General features: G+C 28.0%; 1 protein-coding gene across 2 annotated transcripts; it reads right to left on the minus strand.

Moving 5' to 3' along the window:
- Positions 1–267: 267 nt before the first annotated feature.
- LOC129962415 (muscarinic acetylcholine receptor DM1-like) lies at positions 268–13,857 on the minus strand. Of its 2 annotated transcripts, none has more exons than XM_056076172.1 (2): positions 13,539–13,857; positions 268–4,902 (listed from the first exon to the last, which is right to left on the minus strand). In XM_056076172.1, exon 2 carries the CDS (start codon positions 4,756–4,758, stop codon positions 3,175–3,177), a length of 1,584 nt encoding a protein of 527 aa, XP_055932147.1. In that variant the 5' UTR covers positions 4,759–4,902; positions 13,539–13,857; the 3' UTR covers positions 268–3,174. The 2 variants fall into 2 exon arrangements, with proteins under 2 accessions (XP_055932147.1, XP_055932149.1); XM_056076174.1 differs by lacking the exon at positions 13,539–13,857 and adding an exon at positions 13,286–13,526.
- Positions 13,858–20,960: the final 7,103 nt, after the last annotated feature.

The following is a 20,960-nucleotide window of genomic DNA, read 5'->3' on the forward strand; positions in this document are numbered from 1 at the left end:
TTGCTTTTTTAATAATAGTGTTCATGGGCTATCCAAAAAAGAGACAGACATAAATTCTAAAAATGTTTTCCTCCTCCTCCACTCAGGAAGGTGTAAAGCGGGGAAATCATCAAAATTCCGAAGTAATTTTTTTGACGAATGCAATGTAAAAAATGAGTTTTGTTAATATTCCTTTTGTTGGTAAAACTTATAATAAAAGATAAAAAATATACAATAAGAGAAAAAATAAAATATTCAAATACATACACAATGATTTGATTTATTATCATCAATTAAACTGATACCAGAACATTTACGTCACAAATACCAGAAATGTCGCTACTGTTCGTAGCATATTACAAAAGTGTGAGCAGTCAACACATATGTAAATGCAGTTTTTATCATAACATCTAAGAGCTTTTTTATGGATATTAGGTACCTGACCTTTGAGCAAACAGATTTCAACATCAATTGACCTCTACGGGACTACAAATAGAAAAAACAAAAAACATTCAGATTGACTTTCCTAACATATCGGCCCAGTTATTAGATTCTTGATATTCTTTCTATCTAAAATCTAGACTGTACATCATTGCGGTGGTAGCTTCCATCAATTTCTACATCAGCGTAGCCAAATACTAAATTTTGTTGTTATCTATGATATTTACTATTGCACAGTTCATTAAATTTAGTTCTTCATAATAAGAAAGCACCATCAGAAATCTGTAGGTAAGCAGATACCTTTTTTTTTTGCTTGTACACATTTCAAAACGCTGAAATAGATATTTTTCTTGAAGCACTCATGATTCCTGTCTAACTGTACATTTTAGGCAGCATTTTAACTGAAATTATAAAACTTTTATACACAACAGTAGATGATATACTATAAATATTCCAAACAGACAACAGATTATATAACACGTATACTACTTCTACTAAAAGAAACTGAGAACATGTTTACAAAACAACCAGCACCTTAAAAACAAGCACACGATTATCGCATTGTATTTACATAGATAAATTAAGATTCTGAGTCCGATATGAAGTATATATATATATAAAAACGCACCATGTTCTTTAAATAATCTACACATTTAGAGAACATTTATTTAAATAAAGGCATGCCAAATACATTATATAACAAAATAAAAACTTCTCGACATACATTTGGGGCATGGAATGTTAAATGGACAGAGACCAGAAAATAGAAAATAATAATGATTACGAAAATACTAAAGAGACATATTCGTTACAAAATACAAAAAGCTCATAAATAAAGTATGATACTTCAAAAAGAATTTCAAATTCTTTTCTTTCTTGTGAGTTCATATATAACATTGAACAACCAGATACACAATTACCACAATTCAAAAAGTGATGGTGCGATACTATAAAGTTACATTGTTGAAATATGTACATAACAATAATTGAAACATACATACACGTATCTTTTAAATCTGAGCAAGTAAGAATTCATAATGGTTTTGCCATTCATATTGTATAGTGCAATCCTAAACAAACCTCAATTTCTTTATAATAAAAAAAAAAAAAAATGCTTTTTATACAATTATTAATATATATCAACAATAAATCATTTCGAATTTAATAAAGTTCCAGTATATAATTTTCTTTCCCATTTTTTTATTCGTTCATTTAACAATTTCATATGGCACTTCAAGGAATGTCTAAAAAGTCAAGTAAAAAGTGTAATTTTAGGGAAAACATTCAAGCTATAGGACTCATCGTAATTTGAAAATTGATACTGCTTGATACATATTTGAATTTGATATTATTTTTGATTTAAAAGTGAATGTTTTTAAAAGCAAAAATTATCAATTTATGCCAAATATTTTCTGTTTACTCTTATAATTTTCTTAAATGTGTTACCATTTAGATTTCTTTAACTGATTCTTAGTTCTATATTCTTAGTTTTTGAAATCTTTAATATTGAAATTGACGTGAATTATATTATAAACTGACCAGATTATTTTATCTCTTTCTATATATCTTAAACAATGTCTTTAACGATGTTATGTTTCATTTTAGTAACATTTTAAGCTTAAACGTACCTAATACAAAAACGTTTAATGCCGAGTGACGATGGAGTTTTATAATTGTGAAGGTATTTTATTTTCTTCAAGCTCAACATTATCCTGACAGAGCAGGATAAGAAAAATCACTTCAGATAACATTTTGTCAGCTTTAAAAGAATTCACATATAACTATATATTCTTAAAAAACAACAAAAAAATTTTAAAACCTCGAAACATTAAAAATTTTATATCTCAGTTTTGTTCTTTGACGAATTTGTGTACAAACATCATGTTTTTTGTTTATAAAAGTGTTCTCTATTATGTTAAGAATATTCAATAAGTAAATACAAAGATGCACGTCATGTTTTATAGTCTTTTGGAAACATCTTTTTCCTTTTGCTAAAACTTTTAAAAGTTAAATTTGAGTAATAAAAAGTTACAAAAATATTTGTTTTTTATCCCTAAAATGAATTAATTTTTTTAATTTTTTATGTCTTAATTTGCTGGACAATTATTTTATTATTCGTGGTTAACATGATCAGTACCCAGACGGAATAGACTCAGATTTATTACAGAAATACAGACACTAAACGTACTTTAAAAAACCTTCCTTACATATAGTTACACTCAACTATCAATGAAATAAGTTCTCAATCAGCATAATACAAAAACTAGCAAATATGTACACTAGGTAATTAACATTTTTATTTTCCAAGATATAATCTAAATTTAAGATAAAGAAAAAGTAATATATTAACTGAACCTGTTAAATCAATGGAAAAAAAAATCTTTATTTGTTAATTTATGTTTCTGTCCGTTTTCATAATGAGATGATATTGCAATTATGCAATTATTGAGCTATATTAACAAGTAAAACTTATGTCTTTTGTAAAATTCGATACATATTAACTATTGACATTTGAGTGCATGACTTCACAATCAGTTTGCAGCCAATTTAGCTTTGAAAATTCTCAAAAGGGCCAAACTGACCATCACGCATGTGAAGAACTTAACATTCCATATCAGTTACATCATTTTCTTTCTTTGGTGGATCCTTAGCCAAACGGTATGTTACCATCTCCTTTGGATATGATACCGGGTTCGACTGTACTTTGTTCTTCGTATTTGCTGAATGCTTCATGACCCTTCTGTCAACCTTATGTCAGGATGCCCTTTTATGAAGACCACGAATAATACTTAACTTTGATTGCTTCTTCCAAGTGCAAGTTAGTATTCTCCAATAAGTTTTCCTGAAGTTAACATTGGCGAGAGCATAGCATATAGGATTTACCATACTGTTAATGTAGCAAAGGTAATAAGAGAAATCCCATAGTCCTTGAGGTATGATATCGTTGCAGCTTACAAAAGTCTCCACGCTTTTCACAAGAACAAGGACGTTATATGGAGTCCATGTGACTATAAAAGCAGCCAAAATGGCGCTCAGAGTTCGCGCAGCCTTTCGATCGTTCTTTTTAGGATCAGGAGCCTTATTGTTTTTTTTCTTCAGATTAGGTCTTGGTAGTCTGACTTGCCTTCCAGCTGTTGCAGCGAGATGAGTGGCATTGAGAACTTCAGTAGAACTACATCGAGCAATAGAAGAATTTGTCACAGAATGAGCCATAAGAGCACTCGTGCTCAATGAAGGTCTCATCGGAGCTGGAAACTTTGGAATTTCACCAGGTATCATAGTAACAGACGGTTGAAGTTCAGTTTCAGAATTGGTTTGTTCAGGTAATCGAATCAAAACGGTATAAATTGAATCAGACTGATTTTTGGTTTCTCTTTCTTTATTAACTAAAGAATCAAGATACGCAATTTGATCAGGGCGAAGAGACACCGAAGTTGTTCTGGAAGACTGGATTGGCGTTTCTGCTGAACTTGGTGTATTTACTCCAGGACTCAGGTTCTCATCTTCAGCAATATCGTCGCAATCCACATTGCATAAAGTAATAAGAAATCTTTTGACTTGGTGTTTGCAAGTCTGGTCTTCTGCAGCAGGAGCACCTGTATAGCTTTCCTTAGACGGTCTAGACTGTTCATTTTCGGAATTCATATCAGAGATGAACTGCTTTCGTATTTCTGTTGCTCTCCATATCTTATAATAAAGTACGCACATTACGATGACGGGCACATAAAAAGCGATTAAAGCGGTTATAACAGTAATGTATGAATTGGTCTCAAGGAACTGAATATAGCATTTATTGTCTGGAACAGATCTTTTGCCTTCTATGTAAGGCCAAGCAAGAATCCAAGGTGGCCAAGTCAAGAAAGATATAACCCAAGCACAGGCTATCATTATTGCTGCCATGCGACTGTTACGTTTTGCTCTGTATAAGAAAGGATTCGTAATGGAAAAATAACGATCGAAACTGATCATAAGCAAGTTAAGAACAGAAGCGTTGCTACATAAGTAATCCAGTGCAAGCCAAAGATCGCAAACGACTGGTCCTAAGGTCCATCCTTCCATCAGTGTATATGTGGTGAAAAGAGGCATGGAAAATAAACCAATCATAAAATCCGCCACTGCCAAACTTAATAAGAAATAGTTATTAACAGTTTGGAGCCTTTTATCCATGTTGAAAGAAACCATAACTAATACATTACCAATGATTGTCACTAAACTCAGAAGTGTTGTTACAGTCGCTATTAAAGTTGTTTGAAAAGCTGTGTATGTATTCACAGTAACATTTTCTGGAGTGGCATTGCAGCCATCAAATAAAGTCCCGTTTGTGCTATCTTCGGACATTTTTAGGTAAGTAAAATCAAAAATTCGTCTAAAGAAAAATTTTGGAAACTGATCTCATTGGGATATCAGTAAAAAAAGCTTTTCTATACTGAAGTAGAAAATTTCTGTTCAAAGGTTCCATTATCTCTCTTCATTCTCTTTCTCCTGAAAGAAAAAAAGAGAACAGAATTAGAAAAAATAATTAAATAGGTAACTAAATAGAATAAAATAACAATAATAGTAACAAATTATTTATAGTATAATTAACGTTTGTTTTAAATAAAACAATATGCATGTTTATGCTATTAGGTTTTAAATTTTAATGTTTAATAATATTTACATTTTTTTTGTGTTTGTTAATATTACTTAGATCTACTAAAGACTGCAATTATCATCTATGTTTTAAAGTATATATTTTGTGTTAATATTCAAAAATAAATGTTATCCAAAATAATAATTTCTTTTGATTCCATCAGCTGAAAGACAATAAATCCCCGTTTATACGCTTTTAATTTATGCGGCGTTTGTATTTCTACATCGTTTTATCACAGTTCCAATTCATTCGTAACTATTGTATCGTTAAAATATTTAATTTACATTATGCAAAGTTTATATAAAGAAAGTTGAAATTAGTATTTAAAATATGCAAAAGTGGTAATATTTTTATCATTTTTTGATGATTTTGTGAGATTAAAATTTAATAACTCTTTTTTAATAATACACTGGTATTATTTAAAAAACTTCAAAGCTTTTATCTTTAAATAAATTTGTAACATATAGACATTAATTAGTATTAAATATATAATGATCAAAGTAATTTTTTAAAGTTTCGATTATTTTTTTTTTTTATTCATATGCCGTTTTACGTCCGTATCCTGAAGGAAGATACAAATGATGTTTTAAGTATTGATAAACAATGCTTTTTTAAGAAACGAAAAAGAACCACATAAACGTTATGAGGAGATAACACAGATAATACTGAATAAACCATTACCTGCTTTAATCTATGCTAATAAGAAAGATGAAGGTGTGAGTGTATGTGTGTGTGTACAGTATGTGTGTGAAGGTGTTTTGACGCTCTATAGATCAGACCCTTTCACCAAAAGCTATCGACTTGGAACATAATATAGTTTGGAAGGAATATAGTTTGGAACATAATATAGTTTTTTTTTTATTCAACCCCAAGGAATAAGCAAAATTATATGAAAAATCCTACTTTTTACCTTATTTGTTTTTATGTAAATTATTATTATTGAATATTCAGTCCAAATTTCTATCAAGGAGGAAACAATAAACTATTCCTAGAAAAGTTTTTTTTTTTCTTTCTGTTAATATTCTCTTTTTTACGCAATATTCAGACAGAAAGAATTGAAATCGAGAAAAAAAAATCAACATTGAGATTTTGAAGAATCTTTTTTTTTTTTTTTTTTTTTTTTTTTTTTAACCGCACTACGTTTGAGAAATAGTACATTCACGAAATTATGTCTCTTCATAAAGACGATAACTCAAAAATGTAACGAGTCAGCTGCATGAAATTTGAAAATGACTTGTAGTGAGCGGTGGAGACACATAAGCGAAGTAGAATCTCCTTTCATTGTTAATGATAGTTTTAATTCATAACAGTTAACTTAGTTTTTTTCATTTATATATTACATTCGATAGCCTTGATTTTTAAAATTACTGATCTTTGAAGTCAATTGATTTGTTTTAAATAATAATCCGGTATTTAAAATAAGAAAGGTATCGAAACAGGGACCACATTAACAAATTTAATCTCCCTGGATTGGAGTAATTTGACTCCCCATTAGATTCTAACTAGGCAGTCGGCCACAACAAATACTGCTTCGTTCAATGGAGTAGTCGGTTGTGATGAAAAAGAAGACTAACTTGGGATTTGAGTAGCAATGACCTAATGATAATAATAGTAAATAAATAATAATAATGATAATAAATAATAACATTGATAATGATATTAAATAAAGGGGGGGGGGAAGTCTCTTCATCTCTGATGAACGCTTTACAGTTTGGCAAATTGTATACTCCGATTTTCAAAGCAGTTCAAGAGCATATTGTATAACATAAATAAAATAAAGATATCTACATCCAATCAACCCATCGTATAAAACGATCCTGTTTTCAAAACTATTCACTTCTATTAAGAAGTTTCGAAAAGGAATACAGACAAAATATCATCCTCCTTGTTCCAGTTCTGCTTTTTCTTATCTTTGTTTTTGATAGCTAGAGATAAAAAAAAAATCGTTATCTTTATCGACATGTGCTTGTTTTTATTTATTTGTTATGACCCCAGACTGTCCGGCATCCATGCTTGAATACACTATTATTGAAGTGAATGCTCGGGTTTATATGTTCAATATCTAAGCGAACGTAATGAAACATATAGAAACCTAATCAATTATATTTGATAAAGCGTTAATATTATATCAATATTTATTATTCATAGAATTTGTATTTTTTTTGCTAACTTATTTATGCATCTACGAAAATAAAATTTTTAATCGTCCCGCTTGCAGCCTTAGGCATTTGTGTAGTCTGCACAGTTGGAAATTCGCTACTTAATCGATACAGAAAATCCGCCACTAGGTATTACGAACTAAGCGATGAATTAAATGTATACATCAAATTTTCAACAGTCTTCTTACTAAATATTATTTTTTACAACTGAGTAATTTTTTATGTTCTAGATATATTAATTAAATGATGTAAAATAACAAGGTGTAACAACGGTTTTACACAGAGAAACAAGAAGAATCCAGATTAGGAACCCATTCTCAATTAAATAAGAAAAAAGGTGGAAGGTTAATATTTGAGAATATTCCATTTCAATGAAATGTCGTTAGTGATAAATAATTGTTGTTTCCAAACCACTTCATTCAGAACAAAAATGTGCAAATAAATAAATAAATAAAAGGAAAATAAAAAATAAAATGTCTTGTTATTGCTTGATTATTATTTAATTAAATACTATATGGACGGATACTTAAGTACAGAAAATTGATATTTACGAAAACATAACGATATAATGATAAAACTTATGATATTCTTATTAAATGTTTCATTTAAAATCTAAAAAATGTTATTTATTAGCATTGTCATAGAAATAAAGGTCAATGAGATTGAAATATTATATACGTTATATGCAATACGATAGGCAGATTTTCAGAAATTAAATTTCAAAAGATTAGATGTAAATCGATATAAAGTTAAATATTTTTTTGTAGTTTTATTAAAATGTTAAATTATATTTAGAAATTAATAAAATTATTAATCATTTTAAAAGTATTATTTTAACTTAAATGTCTTCATGATATTTACTGTGAATGCTGATGATTATATAAAAATTACAATCTGAATGCTATTTACTTTATTTAAAAAGCAGCTTTGAATAAAATTTATATTGACACTGAATTTAAATTTGTTAATAAATTTAAAAAAAATTAATTGATCACTTGGAAAATTCTTTTTGTAATAATTCTGCATAAACTAATTTAACTGTAAAATCTATAATAATTCAGATGATACGCAAACATTTTTTGACATTGAAATTTCTCTTCAATGTATTCGCTTTTGGAAAAAAAGAAAGTATATAAGAACATAGAAATATTGAGCTTTGATATATTTCTTAATATATAAAACATTTGAAATTATGCTAAATTAGAAGTTCCTACCTTGACTCATCAAAAGAATATTATTTCAGGACAAACCGTAGTAATTGTCATGAAAGCCTTGTATTATTTTCAATTTATATCTCTTACACAGTAATACGAAGTTTGTCCAATTATGCATCTACGAAATCTCTATGTACAAGATCTGTTGAATATAAAAATAGCAGCAGAGAACATTAAAAAGATTACGGCTTCATGTGCATGTGATCTTTTTTTAAAATATTTTTATCATGAAGTAAGGTCGTCACTTGCCAACGTCATTTGTTTTACTTTCCTGTACTGTGCAGCATCTGTCAACCTTTCATAGTCTCATCAAACATTTACCAAAGATAAATTCTATCATATAGAGCAGGTATCGGTTTGCGGATTTGAAAGGATTCTCACCAAGAGATTCTTCATGAGCGAATCTAGTGAATGTAATTTAGATCTTTCAACGTCCAAAACTGAGAAATTCAGCGTCATTTTTTTATTTAAATCCGTGAAAGAAAAATATTGTTTCCGAAAGTATTCGTAAAAGGATGTTTTTGAAAGTATTCCTCCACTAAGGAAAATATGTAAATCTCTTCTATTTTTCAAGGTAATTAGAATGAATTTTTAACCGATCAATTTCTTTATTTTCTTTTTTTAAGAATGTTAATTACATTTCGTTAGACTAGAATTAAGAATGTGCTACTTTCTATATCAGTTTTACTATTAGCAATAATTGCATCGATATTTTCAAAAATAGTTAAAAAAATTTCTGTTTAACCGATTTTAAGTAAATAAAAGCAGGATATAAAAATATCATTAAAAATATTAATTCCACTAAGAGAATAAAATTTGAGATCGATATATAGAGAAAAATAAATTTTTGAGATTATTATAATGAATATTATTTAATCAACAATTTAAAGTTATAATCAATATGATATTATCAAATTAAAATTTTTTTTCTAAGTGTTGTATTTATTTATTTTTTAGTTCAACATCAATTTTTTGCATTGTTTTTCAAAAAAAGAATTTATAACTATTAATGAGGAACATAAACATTTTCTATGTTAATGTAAATGCATAATTTTTTTTGCAATGCATTTATCACCAAAAAATGTTAACAAAGCAAAATTTTAATTTCTCCGAAGATTAAAAATTTTAAATTAGATGATGTAGTTGATATTAGGATGTTCTATTAGAGTGAACTTGAATACATTCAGAGAATGATGATTTTTCGTTCCATAATTTTTCATCAACTATTAATTGATCATATTTGTGCACATCTTTGCCACATTAATTCTTTTTTTTTCTTTGAATGAAATGGCTCAACTAATCTGATATATTCTCAAATGAATATGATATTAGTTGAGCTAAGAGAAAATGTTGAATGAATGTTTGTTTATCTTTTTGTTATGCTTTGTCAGGGCTAGTCAAAAGATCATGATCGTTACGTAGATCTATCTGATCAAAGTGCTTAGATCGAAAACGCAGGCCACTCGATGCACACTTGTGATCATAATTTTCTTCCCACGATCTAGTTATTTCGAAACTTTAAAAAAAAAGTTTCCCTTTGCTGTGGAAACATGAATTACGTATAAAGGATTGAATGAAAACATTTGGGATTGGACAACTAGTTTACTTTTGTTGTAGAAATACGAATTGCGTATAAAAGATTGAATTAAAACATTTGAGATTGGACAAACACATATTTAATTCCAAATTTTTAACAAAATTCCCTTGGGTTTGGGAAAAAAACATATAATATGAACATTAGAATGACCATATACAATCGATAGAAGATTTTATTATTATCATTAAAAAATTTTATTTACAAATTATTTTGCAAGTTAAACTAAAATTCTAAGAAATTTAAGTTTACTATATACAAAATTTTTTATTTTAGTATCTCTCATGATTTGCAACAATATTTAGTGTAAATATTTTTTATATTTAAATGCAAGAATAAAAATAGTTTTGAAAAATATTAAAAATATTTTATTGGAAAAGAAGTTTTAAATATGTTCTAAAAACTTTCCATTAAATGCAGATATATAGAAATAATTAGTTTTTATCACGAATATTCAAATTTTTATTTGAACAAATTTTAGAAACAGTAATTTGAATTTTGACTTCGTTAAAACATGATTTTAAATATATATAAACCGAAATCTATAACTAAAGTGATCAAATTTTCAATATAAATCACTGATTGGTCAGGGAAGAAAGTATAGAGGATATAAATTGTAGAACGGACAAATTATCTTAAAATAAATCAAACTTTTCGAAAATTACAAAAAACATTTCTTTGTTGGTATATTTATCATTCTTTTTCTTCAATTGAATTTATTAATATTGAGTGTATTGAAAGGATTACATTCTATAAGTTTAGTTCTTTTTTTTTTAAATGGTTGTCGATAGTTCATTTTTAGATTTTTAAATATAATTTTTTTACTGTTGAGCAAAAATTTAGAAAACCTAGAATATTTTTCAAGCTTGGTCAAAGAATCAAAATTAAAATTGTTCTGGCTGAGATTGATTACTTTAACTTATTTCATGTGAATAAATAAACATAGTTAATGATCAAGTTTTGACAGTAATTTATGTTCGAAATATGTAGAAATATTCATATTAGAAAAAAAAATGTCATAAAATTTATTTGCTTCAATTTTTTTTTTTTTAAATCTAGAAATGCAATTAGGGCAGTTATCATGCCTTTGAATATTCCATTAGAATTCAACAAATAAAAGTTTTAATTTTTTAATAGCTATCATTAATTATATTAAATTTCACTTAATTTTGAGATTGTAACAAAAATTTTCTTAAGAAAATGACTTTATGAAATGTTTTGCTTTGCTTTTATAAGAACGAAGGTACTTGTGGGAAGAGTTCAAGATTTCTGAAGTCGATAATATCATTCTTAATGCCGTGATACAAGTACATGCCATACAAGTACATTTCTGGTGATGTACAACTTGATTGATTAATTGCACATTGTGAAAGATTGTGACAGTAGAATATCATACGGAAAATGTCATGTTGCAAAATATTATAAAATATATTAAAGACAATATATTGAGTGATGGAGATGTCAATGAAGAATCTATTAAAATGTCTTTACAAGAAGAAAAGCTTGTAGCGTAGTGAAGCTAAGGGGCACTCACGCTATAATAATAAGCACTCACGCTATATTTTTTCACTCTCTGATGTCATCATTGATTTAGCTAAGATGGGCAGAGTCAGAGACATGCCGTTTTTAATTTCAAAAAGCGCTATAAACGTACTAACGTTTAGCCTGCATGGCGCCCCCTCGCGGCCAGGAAATTTATATTCCCTTACGCTATACTGGAAAAACTAATAGCATTTGACAGTACAAAGAGGGCAATTTCAAGAAAGTTTTACAGATAATAGATTTCAAAAAAAGTGTGAAAAAATCCAACTTTTATGAAAAAAAAGGAATAATTGGATATATATTTTATAATTTTATATTAAATTCATAAAAAGCAGAATATATACTTTTTCATAATTTATGAATTATTTTTAAAGCAACAAAGGGAAATTACTTTTTTCTCATTTCTATAACTTTCTGATTATAATTATGATATTTCGTTAAATAAAGACTAGATTTTATTTATTTTATTTTATAGCAATTATCTGAATTAATATAGATTAAATAATTCTAAAAGGAATATTCTTTTTAAAATAAATTGAAATAATTTAATATTAAGTGAATGAAGTGCAAATAATTTAATCGCGAAACTTTTAACAATGATTACATCATCTATTTTTTAAAATTCTTTTGCATTAGATAAATGACAGTTGGACGACTTGGCGTCATTTAAAAAATATATATAATTTATTTTTCTGATAGGACATGTCTAATATGAGAAGTTAAATTGCTTATGTCAAAAATGTTTGTTTATTTTATTTTAAATTTCTTTATTCATAAATGTAACATGATGTTAATTTATATTTAAAGAAATTCTGATATTTCTAACAATATGTAAAATTCTTAATTTAATTTTATTAAAGAAATATATTAATTAATCACATATAAAGATTTTATTTATAAAATATTTTATATTTGCCTGTAAAAAAACGTTTTATTAAAACATTTCTTGTTTCGATATTTACAAAGCAAATCAAATGGATTTAACTATATTTTGACTTTATTTATTTATTTTTGTCATTTTTGTACTTTTATCTAATTCTAATTCATCAGCGATATGATAGTTGATATACAAGTTATGTAGATAAATATAATATACAAGTTATGAATGTTTATAAATAGCTTGTAAAATTATTCATTCGTACAAAAATAGAAAGAATTCTTTTTTTATATTATAATCTTATAAGAGCCAAAAGAAGATCCATTTAAAATTTATGTTGAATACATAAATTTTTTAATTTAAATCATAGCTTTATCAAGCTGTATACAAATCAAAATAATCCTATTTCAAAAAATTCTTAAATTACTTCATTTAAATCTAAATAATGATTTTTCGTTAATATTAAATATATGAATAAATTTATAAAAAATAAAACCATTAGTACGATGAGCCATATATATATATATATATATATATATATATATATATATATGAATTCAAGTAATCACGTATGACAAATATGTGAATTATCAAAATGTATATAAAACTCAATAACTTTTCCCATATTGTTTTTAATATTATACAATGTTAAAATGGGCAAGACCAGAAAAATTTACTTAACATTTCTTCACATGAATATATATTTTTTCTTTCGGTAACATAAAGAACATTTTATCTCAAAATGATAAAAAAAATCAACTAAATACTTATTAAATTCCTTTCGAATTAAAATGACTTAACCGACAAAGACAAATCTTTATGTCCTTTCAGTGAGAAAAACCATCTTACCCGTCATGATTAAATCGATAGATGACTAAGCAGGTAAAAGGAGTCCTCATCCTGACATCTTGTTCATCTTCTTAAAATACCATCCTTAATCGTCCTAACTGCCCTGCCGTTACCATAACTAGTCTAATCAAAGTAACTTCGAATGACATTTACAATAGGTCATGAGAGAGTGGAGGAATTCCTGCTAAAAAGGTAGATACCAATTTCTTCCAGAGAGTCAGAATGAGAAAGAGAGAGAGAGAGTTTTCCTTACCAAAGACCATTAGCATCCCAGTTCTGTGGAGGAGAGAGATGATTCAAGTTTTACTGAAGGGATCCATGAGTCACATTCCAAATCAATCGATAAGGTATGGCAGCATAATGGCCCAGAAGCGTTTTCTTGGGGAGATGGTGAAGTCTGTGGAAGGCTGAACAAGAAGCAGGAGACCTGGTCCTTCTAGGTGTTCAACAAATTCCGGAGAGTAAACAAAGGGATGTTATTCATTTTGTTTTCTTTCTAGGTCTCACTGAATCAAAGGGCACTCGACTCCCCCGCGCAAGGGCTTATCTGGAAAATACTTGCGCACGCAGACGCCCACAAAAGCGAGTGAGGGCGCCCGGTTCTCTTTTGCAGCAGAGCTAATCCTGGGATGTGGAGTGCGTATTCTACAATGAAGGGGGAGTCGGTCTGCAAAGAAATGTGCAGCTCATTTAGCCGGGGCTCGGAAGAAAACAAAACGGCTTTAGTTTTGTAATAGACGCCGTTAGTATCTGGGAAGGAAGATTCCATTGCGCGGTTTTTGTTTATGAAGGTGTGTCTGGGGGAAAGATGGCATTAAAAATATTGAGGGAGAAACGATGAGAAAACATACGATAATTTTTTCATTGTTTTTGAGAAAGACTAATAAAAATCAAAAAAATTAAATTATATTATTATTTTTTAAATGTCTTTAAAAATAATTTCGCTAGAGTTTCATAACATGTGAAAAGTCTCCTCCCCCCCAGGAATAGCAAAAATATAAAATAAATAATTAAAAAAATAAATTGAAATAAAATATTCTACTTCAATGCCCTACCATCCTAGTATAAAAATAAAATGTTTTTAACAAAAATATTTAAATACCAATCGAAAAAATATGCAAATGGAATCAAAATACAGAGAGCAGTTTCATATTAATTGTTTTAAATGCTTTAATTTTTTAAATTGAGGAAAACTCAGTAAAAGTGAAAAAAAAAGACCTGAACATTTGGTTTCCAAATATTAAAAAGCGGAAAATTGCTGACAAAATATATTTAAATATATCTTAAGTCAGCAATTTGCTTGATTATTAATCATTAAAATACTGAAAATTTCTGTATTATAGAAAACAAAAAGAAACATTTTAAATATGCTTTCTCTTCTCTATAATTTTAATAAATTCATCCAATTTAATGGCTCAAAAGAGGAAGAGATTCTTCATTCTTAAAAATAAATAGTTTCGATTTCAATACCTTTCTCCAACCGAGAGTGACGATTAGACAGAAAACGTCTGTTTAATCATCCTCCTTGGGTCTTTATGGAAATCTGCCGTATGGCACCATGTGCTTAGGATAATTGTAGTTCAAACTGATCACAAGCAGATGCCACACATACAATTTATAAAAGAAAAAAGTCATTTAGGATACTCCACAGTTCGAATTTACCTGTTAATCAAGAAATATACCTGTTAACCAAGGTCTCTTCTTATAAAACTGACTGTCTAGAAACCTTGGCATTGATTAGCTTCAATTATCATTACAGTTTTCATTCTTGCATTGTATTTTATTCAAATATTAGCTTGTCCTCTCGTGAGACAACAACAACAAGAACAAAATCTTGAACCTGACTCTAATCCATTCTGTAAAGGGGACTGTTGATCCTTGTATCACAAATCCTTATCTCGATATCGGTTGTTAATTTGCAATAAATAACTGTAGTAACTCAAGCAATAGTCATCAGCACGTAGAAGAAACCATTTGTTGTTTATGATTCAGATCTTATGTAGGAGCGCGGGAATCAAAATATTTTTCTATGTAAAAAATATTTTTTTTTGTAGAATTATATATTTTTATTTACAAACTTCAAGAATTATTTCATAATTTTTACTATATTCCGGCTTGCACAGTATAATTTAGTTCTTAACACCCAACATGTCTGTAAGTTCGAATACAACCTGTAAAGATTACTGCATATTAGAACTGTAAACTGTCATATCTTAAACCATGGATTATTGTTCCAAATTGTATGATGGCTACCAGTATCTATTTTAAAAAAATAATACCATGCCATGGAGGAAGACGCAGGGAAATGGAAAATTATCGACCCTGGACTATAAAATTGAGCCTTGTATGCCAAGGAAGAAAAGAAAATTTTAATTAGAGTTTTATGTAAAGTATTTAATTTTCGATTTAAATATTAATTCGACATTTAATGGCTTTTGAAATTTGGAAAATAGAAAATGAAATATGATTTTCAGTGTGACATTAAAAAAGTATTTTCCTGGAAAATTTGAAAGAAATTGAAGTACAATTTGAAGGAAAATTTGAAAAGTATTTTTGAAAATTTGAATTCCCTATTTTGAAGAATATAAACAAAATGGCAAACACGAACTAAGGATTGAAGGAAAAGGAGTTCGTAGTCCAATTTATGAGTTTGTCATGGTCAGTAACAAATTGAAATCAGTCCAAGTAGAATGAAGAAAAATGGGAAAAAATACTTGAGACTATTTATGATAAGTCATGTTTCAAATTTATCCAGTAAAATGCTGGAAAAGGCAAGTTTGTCAAGAGCAATAGCCATCAACCCTGCTCATATTGAAACCTTCTTTTAAAACCTACTAAGATGCAGAGATAAGGACAGACTCTTTTCCTCTTCAGCACATTTAGAATCAAGATAAAGAAGAAATACAAGCAATAATATAATCCTGCATACAAGATAATTATGCACCATGTATAATTTTGTATGCAGCGATAATTCTTATTTCTTTTAATTACTATTCCTTATCTTATTGTTCATAGATACTGAAAATTAAAATTGAGTATACTAGCCGCCTTCATCGACAAGTTGTTCTCTCATCACATGAATATATTAATTTGGTTATATCAATCAATTTTAATAAAGTATATCACAATAAAGGAAAATTTGATTTGATTTGATTTGTTTATCATGTGATTGGCAGCATTTTGTATATATGTATATATGTATTCAAAATGAAATGTTGCTATATTTTAAAATGAAATCAGATCAAATTTGATAGCTTAAATAATGATGGCCTTCATAGCAGTTATCTTCTTATTGAATTATGGTTTAACTTAGACATCTATGAAAGATCAAAGAACTGCTGAATAATTTAGAATAAACTTACCCCAATTGCATTTGATACTTTATGATCTTATAACTGGGGGACGCCTATTCAATTTATCTTCAAATTGAACGTTGTCTTTCGCTATATTGTAGCCTTACTTTCTTATTCCTCTACAGTTGTGCTTAGATTCAAGCTCGCTTTCTATGAAGAGGCATGAAAGGCTTCTTTTCTCATATTCTTTCACAAATTTGTATTCACAATAAGTGCATAAAAACTACATTAAATATTTTTATTGAAAATAGTTGTTCACAAATCTTGGTTCAAATGGAGTAAATTTTAATTAATTATTAGCCACTAGCTTCTTTTAGCAGTCAGATTGTTCGTCCGGATTGTTGACTTTTTTAGGCTGTTAAATCATTTAATATTAAGTGTTTTGATGGATAAGTTTCAATTTCATCAAAACATTAGAAACAGAGTTATAGATTGTGTTCTACATTAAAAAAACTTATTAAAAATAAAGAAAAAATTGAACACAAATGAAACTGATATCATTAAAAAGGATTTTTTTTTTTTAATTTTAAGGTAATGCAAATACCATTTTGTGAGGCAATAAGGTAATTAGAAGATATGATTATTTATTAATTTTGACAGATAAGTCATAGTGATTACCCATCTGGCGACGGATAAGCGTATTTTCGAGCCAGATTATACTTCCTATTCGATACTATTTCTTTTTTTTTAATCTTCTGTCCTCTGATTAAATTGAGTTTTCTTTAATATATAAAGCTCTCTCCAGAGCATTTCTAATACTATTTAGCAGCTTCCTTATTTAATGAAGCATAAATTAAGTTAAACTGTAAAAATGTCAAGTGAGCAGTCTGAGAAACGTCAGCATAGCTATTTGTCTACATGTAATTATTGCTATGCGACAATAAATAATAACAGCGATTTCTGTGTCATGTATGTTAGCGTTTTATATACTGAAAAACCGGAAAAACTGATACACTCTCATAATATCGTGCAGAGCCCATAGAGTTGAATAGAGTTTATATCTCAGCTGTATGGTAGAGCCCTTACGAGCATGCAGAAGTGCCATAAAACGACATAGCGTGGACTCGACTAACATCTGAAATTATACTGGAGTCAATCCACATTATGAATTTTAATGTGGAGATCTCTTCTGAATACGTTATAAGGCATCACAGATATGTTCAATAATGTCCATTTATAGGAATTTAAGTGACAACTGGAAATGTTCATGTCTAGGAACGCAATTCTCGGTACGTGGGGTATCGCGCAGTCCTGCTGAAATAGTCGAAATCCGTCGGAATACACAATGAACATGAATGGGTGTTGTTGAACGAACCTAGAAGAATCAAACTTTTCAGTCTATACTCTGGTGGGTGTGAATATGAAACGATTCTTTTTTTCATAATTGTAATAATTTAAAAATTAAGTTGAATTTCTGCATTTTTCAGCGATAATTTCCAAAAAAAAAAAAAAAAAAAAATACTGTGGCACAAAAATAATATTTACATCATTTTAAAATTAAAAAAAATTACCCTTTTAATTGCACCAATTTTTTTATACATAAATTTATTTCCTATTTTGAATCAGTTTTTTTAAAGAAAATATTTTAAACATATTTTCCAACAAGCTATTTTACGAAAAATAAACTTGAAATTTAACCTGCCCGAGCACATGATAACAAAAGCTCAATTTTTTTTTTTTTTTTAAAAAAAGAAGTTTAAGGACAGGAAATTATGTTAAAAAACGTTTAGAAAAAATAATTCATAAAGTACTTAAGACTGAAAGTAAATTCGGATCATTCTGACATTTGCTCAGATTATAACCAAAAAGAAAATGAAACTAGATTAATTGGTTCAAATAATCATAATAAACTAATAAGTTTTCATAAACCTAAAATATTGACCTTAAATTTATCCCAAAAATCTATTTGAACAGAACATTGTATATGAAACTGAGTTCTGATATAAGAGGATATAAATTTCAAACCAATCAATGTCCGAATTTGGCAAGCCAGAGTCGAGTCAATTAATAATAAACTTGAGATTCTTATACATTTAGAACAATTAAAATAATTCATTAATTACAATCAATACAAAAATAGTTTTTCAGTTTCTGAACACTGTAGGAAGTAATGCTAAATAATCACGCTTAAAAACATACAGAAATTAGTGCACAAAGTTTCGAAATAGAATCTTTTACAAGTACTTATAAATTAATTATAAATGAAATAAGAAATCAAAATATTATTTCCTGCTTTTTTTTTTGCTCTGGAAAATACTTTAATTATTTTATGTATATCGATGCTATTTATTTCTTCGTGTTGCATGCACAGAAAAGGTTATGTTATTTAATTTGTCTTCTGACATTGAACTTCTGCAATAATATCTTTTACTCTTTTCAAGACAGAAAATTAACTCTTAGCTGATGAGTTCATTACAAAGAGAATCAGCAAAATTTTCAAAATTATTAGAAATGTTAACGAAGTTTTCTACACTTTCGAAGTTTTATACATTTTAACTCGGTAATTAATTTTTTCTCTATTGTCTTTTACAAGCAATAAGAACTCTTCTAATTCGTCGTCAAATACTGAAGTATCTACATTACTTTGATAAATATATTTTAGTTTATTAAGATAAGTGTTCTTTTCTTCTCTAGATGTAGTAAGATCAAATAGCATTCTGAATATTTATAAATTATTCCTATAATTTTTGTTTCTCCCAGAAAAGTTTGCAATTAGATAATCAGAAAGTGTTTTTTTTCTTTTCTAGATGTAGTAAGATCAAATAGCCTTCTGAATATCTCTAAATTATTCTCATAATCTTCGTTTCTCGCAGAAAATTCTGCAATTAGATAGTCACAAATAACAGAAATATTATAAATGAATTTTTCATGAGAGGAAGATGAATTTTCAATAAAGATTCGTTTTGATGAATATGATCTTTGAAAGTTAAAATTCTTATGGATTTGGCCTGTTCTACCAAATGAAAATTTCTATTAATTTTAATAAGGGACCTTTTGACAAAGTGGGATTTCAATTGACTGTAGTAATTTATTTTTTGCATTTATTCTCTGCAAAATGTCATTTCAAATTATTGTTGCGAATATAGTTTTATACTTAAACATTTTCTTAAATAAACCTGCGGCTTCAGCTGAAGTATGTTATTTTTTCTGATTCCGATGCTATTATTTCTGATAAAGCTACTACTACTTTTTTCATACCAACTAGCAAAAACTGCTCCAGCCTACGCCGACCAATCTGCGTACGCAGAGCCGGCTTTCTCTATTAAAGGACCTGGGTGCAAAAAACCATTTGGGATCCCAAAATTTTTATAAAGTAAAATAAATAAATAAATAAAAAACAAGCACGAATATATATTAATATTACGTATTTGTTTAATGCGTGATTTTGCTTTTGTTATTCTTTACTTCAGAATAATTACAATTTTTTGCAATTTCTTTCTCGATTCTTAATATAACAAGTACACATACTTGACCGAAGACAATTTATTAATTCTAATTTGCTGAAAGAGCGCACAAAACTGGTAATGTAAAGTTTAAATACAGTTAATACATTTAGAAGTAATTAATTATAATTATTATTTAGTATGTACTTCAGTATGTCTTTGTGTTATTTGCATCCCTTTTATTCAAAATCAAATACCGTAACAAACCAATTTTCCAGATTAGGTTTTATCCACATCGTTGTTACAAAATTTTACCAAGTTTTTGGAACATTTTTCTAAGTTATGTTTTTTGAAAATTTTTCTATTAGTGATAAATTTGAAATACTTTTAAATATATCTTCTATCTTCACAATAACGGTACCAATTATAGTGCTAAAAAGTAAATTTTTCTATCGGGTTTTCTGTAGCTTCAGCTTCTGCTATTTCAAAAATAATTCCGAAATAGCAGAATTGAGAAATAACAGAATAATTTCGTTTATGATCTTTTTTTTTTTCCTAGTTCCTTTTTCAGGGGAATGTTCTGAAATATTCAAATTGCGTGCTATGACTTTTGCTAAGTCTAAAAATGTGTTAAATTTTGCTCTTAAATTTTGGATTTCAGTTTTAATTTTATTGACTAAATTAAATTAAATCAAACAAGAATATTTGTTTTTGATTCACATACTTGATTGATAGGATTAAGTTTGGACAATATTGCAAACCATACTATTAAACATAAAAAAATGGCATTTATTGTACTGAATCCAATTAACTTTTGGCTCCGGAAACTACAATAGTATCATTATTTGTATCAATAAATTCTTCTAGGGCATTACAAGTTTGTTCAAATTATGTATTCATTGCTTTAATCGAATCTATTTTGGCTTCCCAACGAGTATT

This window comes from Argiope bruennichi, chromosome 2 (genome assembly GCF_947563725.1).
Source record: "Argiope bruennichi chromosome 2, qqArgBrue1.1, whole genome shotgun sequence".
NCBI classification, from domain to species: Eukaryota; Metazoa; Arthropoda; class Arachnida; order Araneae; family Araneidae; genus Argiope; species Argiope bruennichi.

Excerpts from the sequence above, each read along its gene's own strand:
- LOC129962415 (XM_056076172.1), bottom strand. The coding sequence starts at position 4,758 with ATGTCCGAAGATAGCACAAACGGGACTTTATTTGATGGCTGCAATGCC.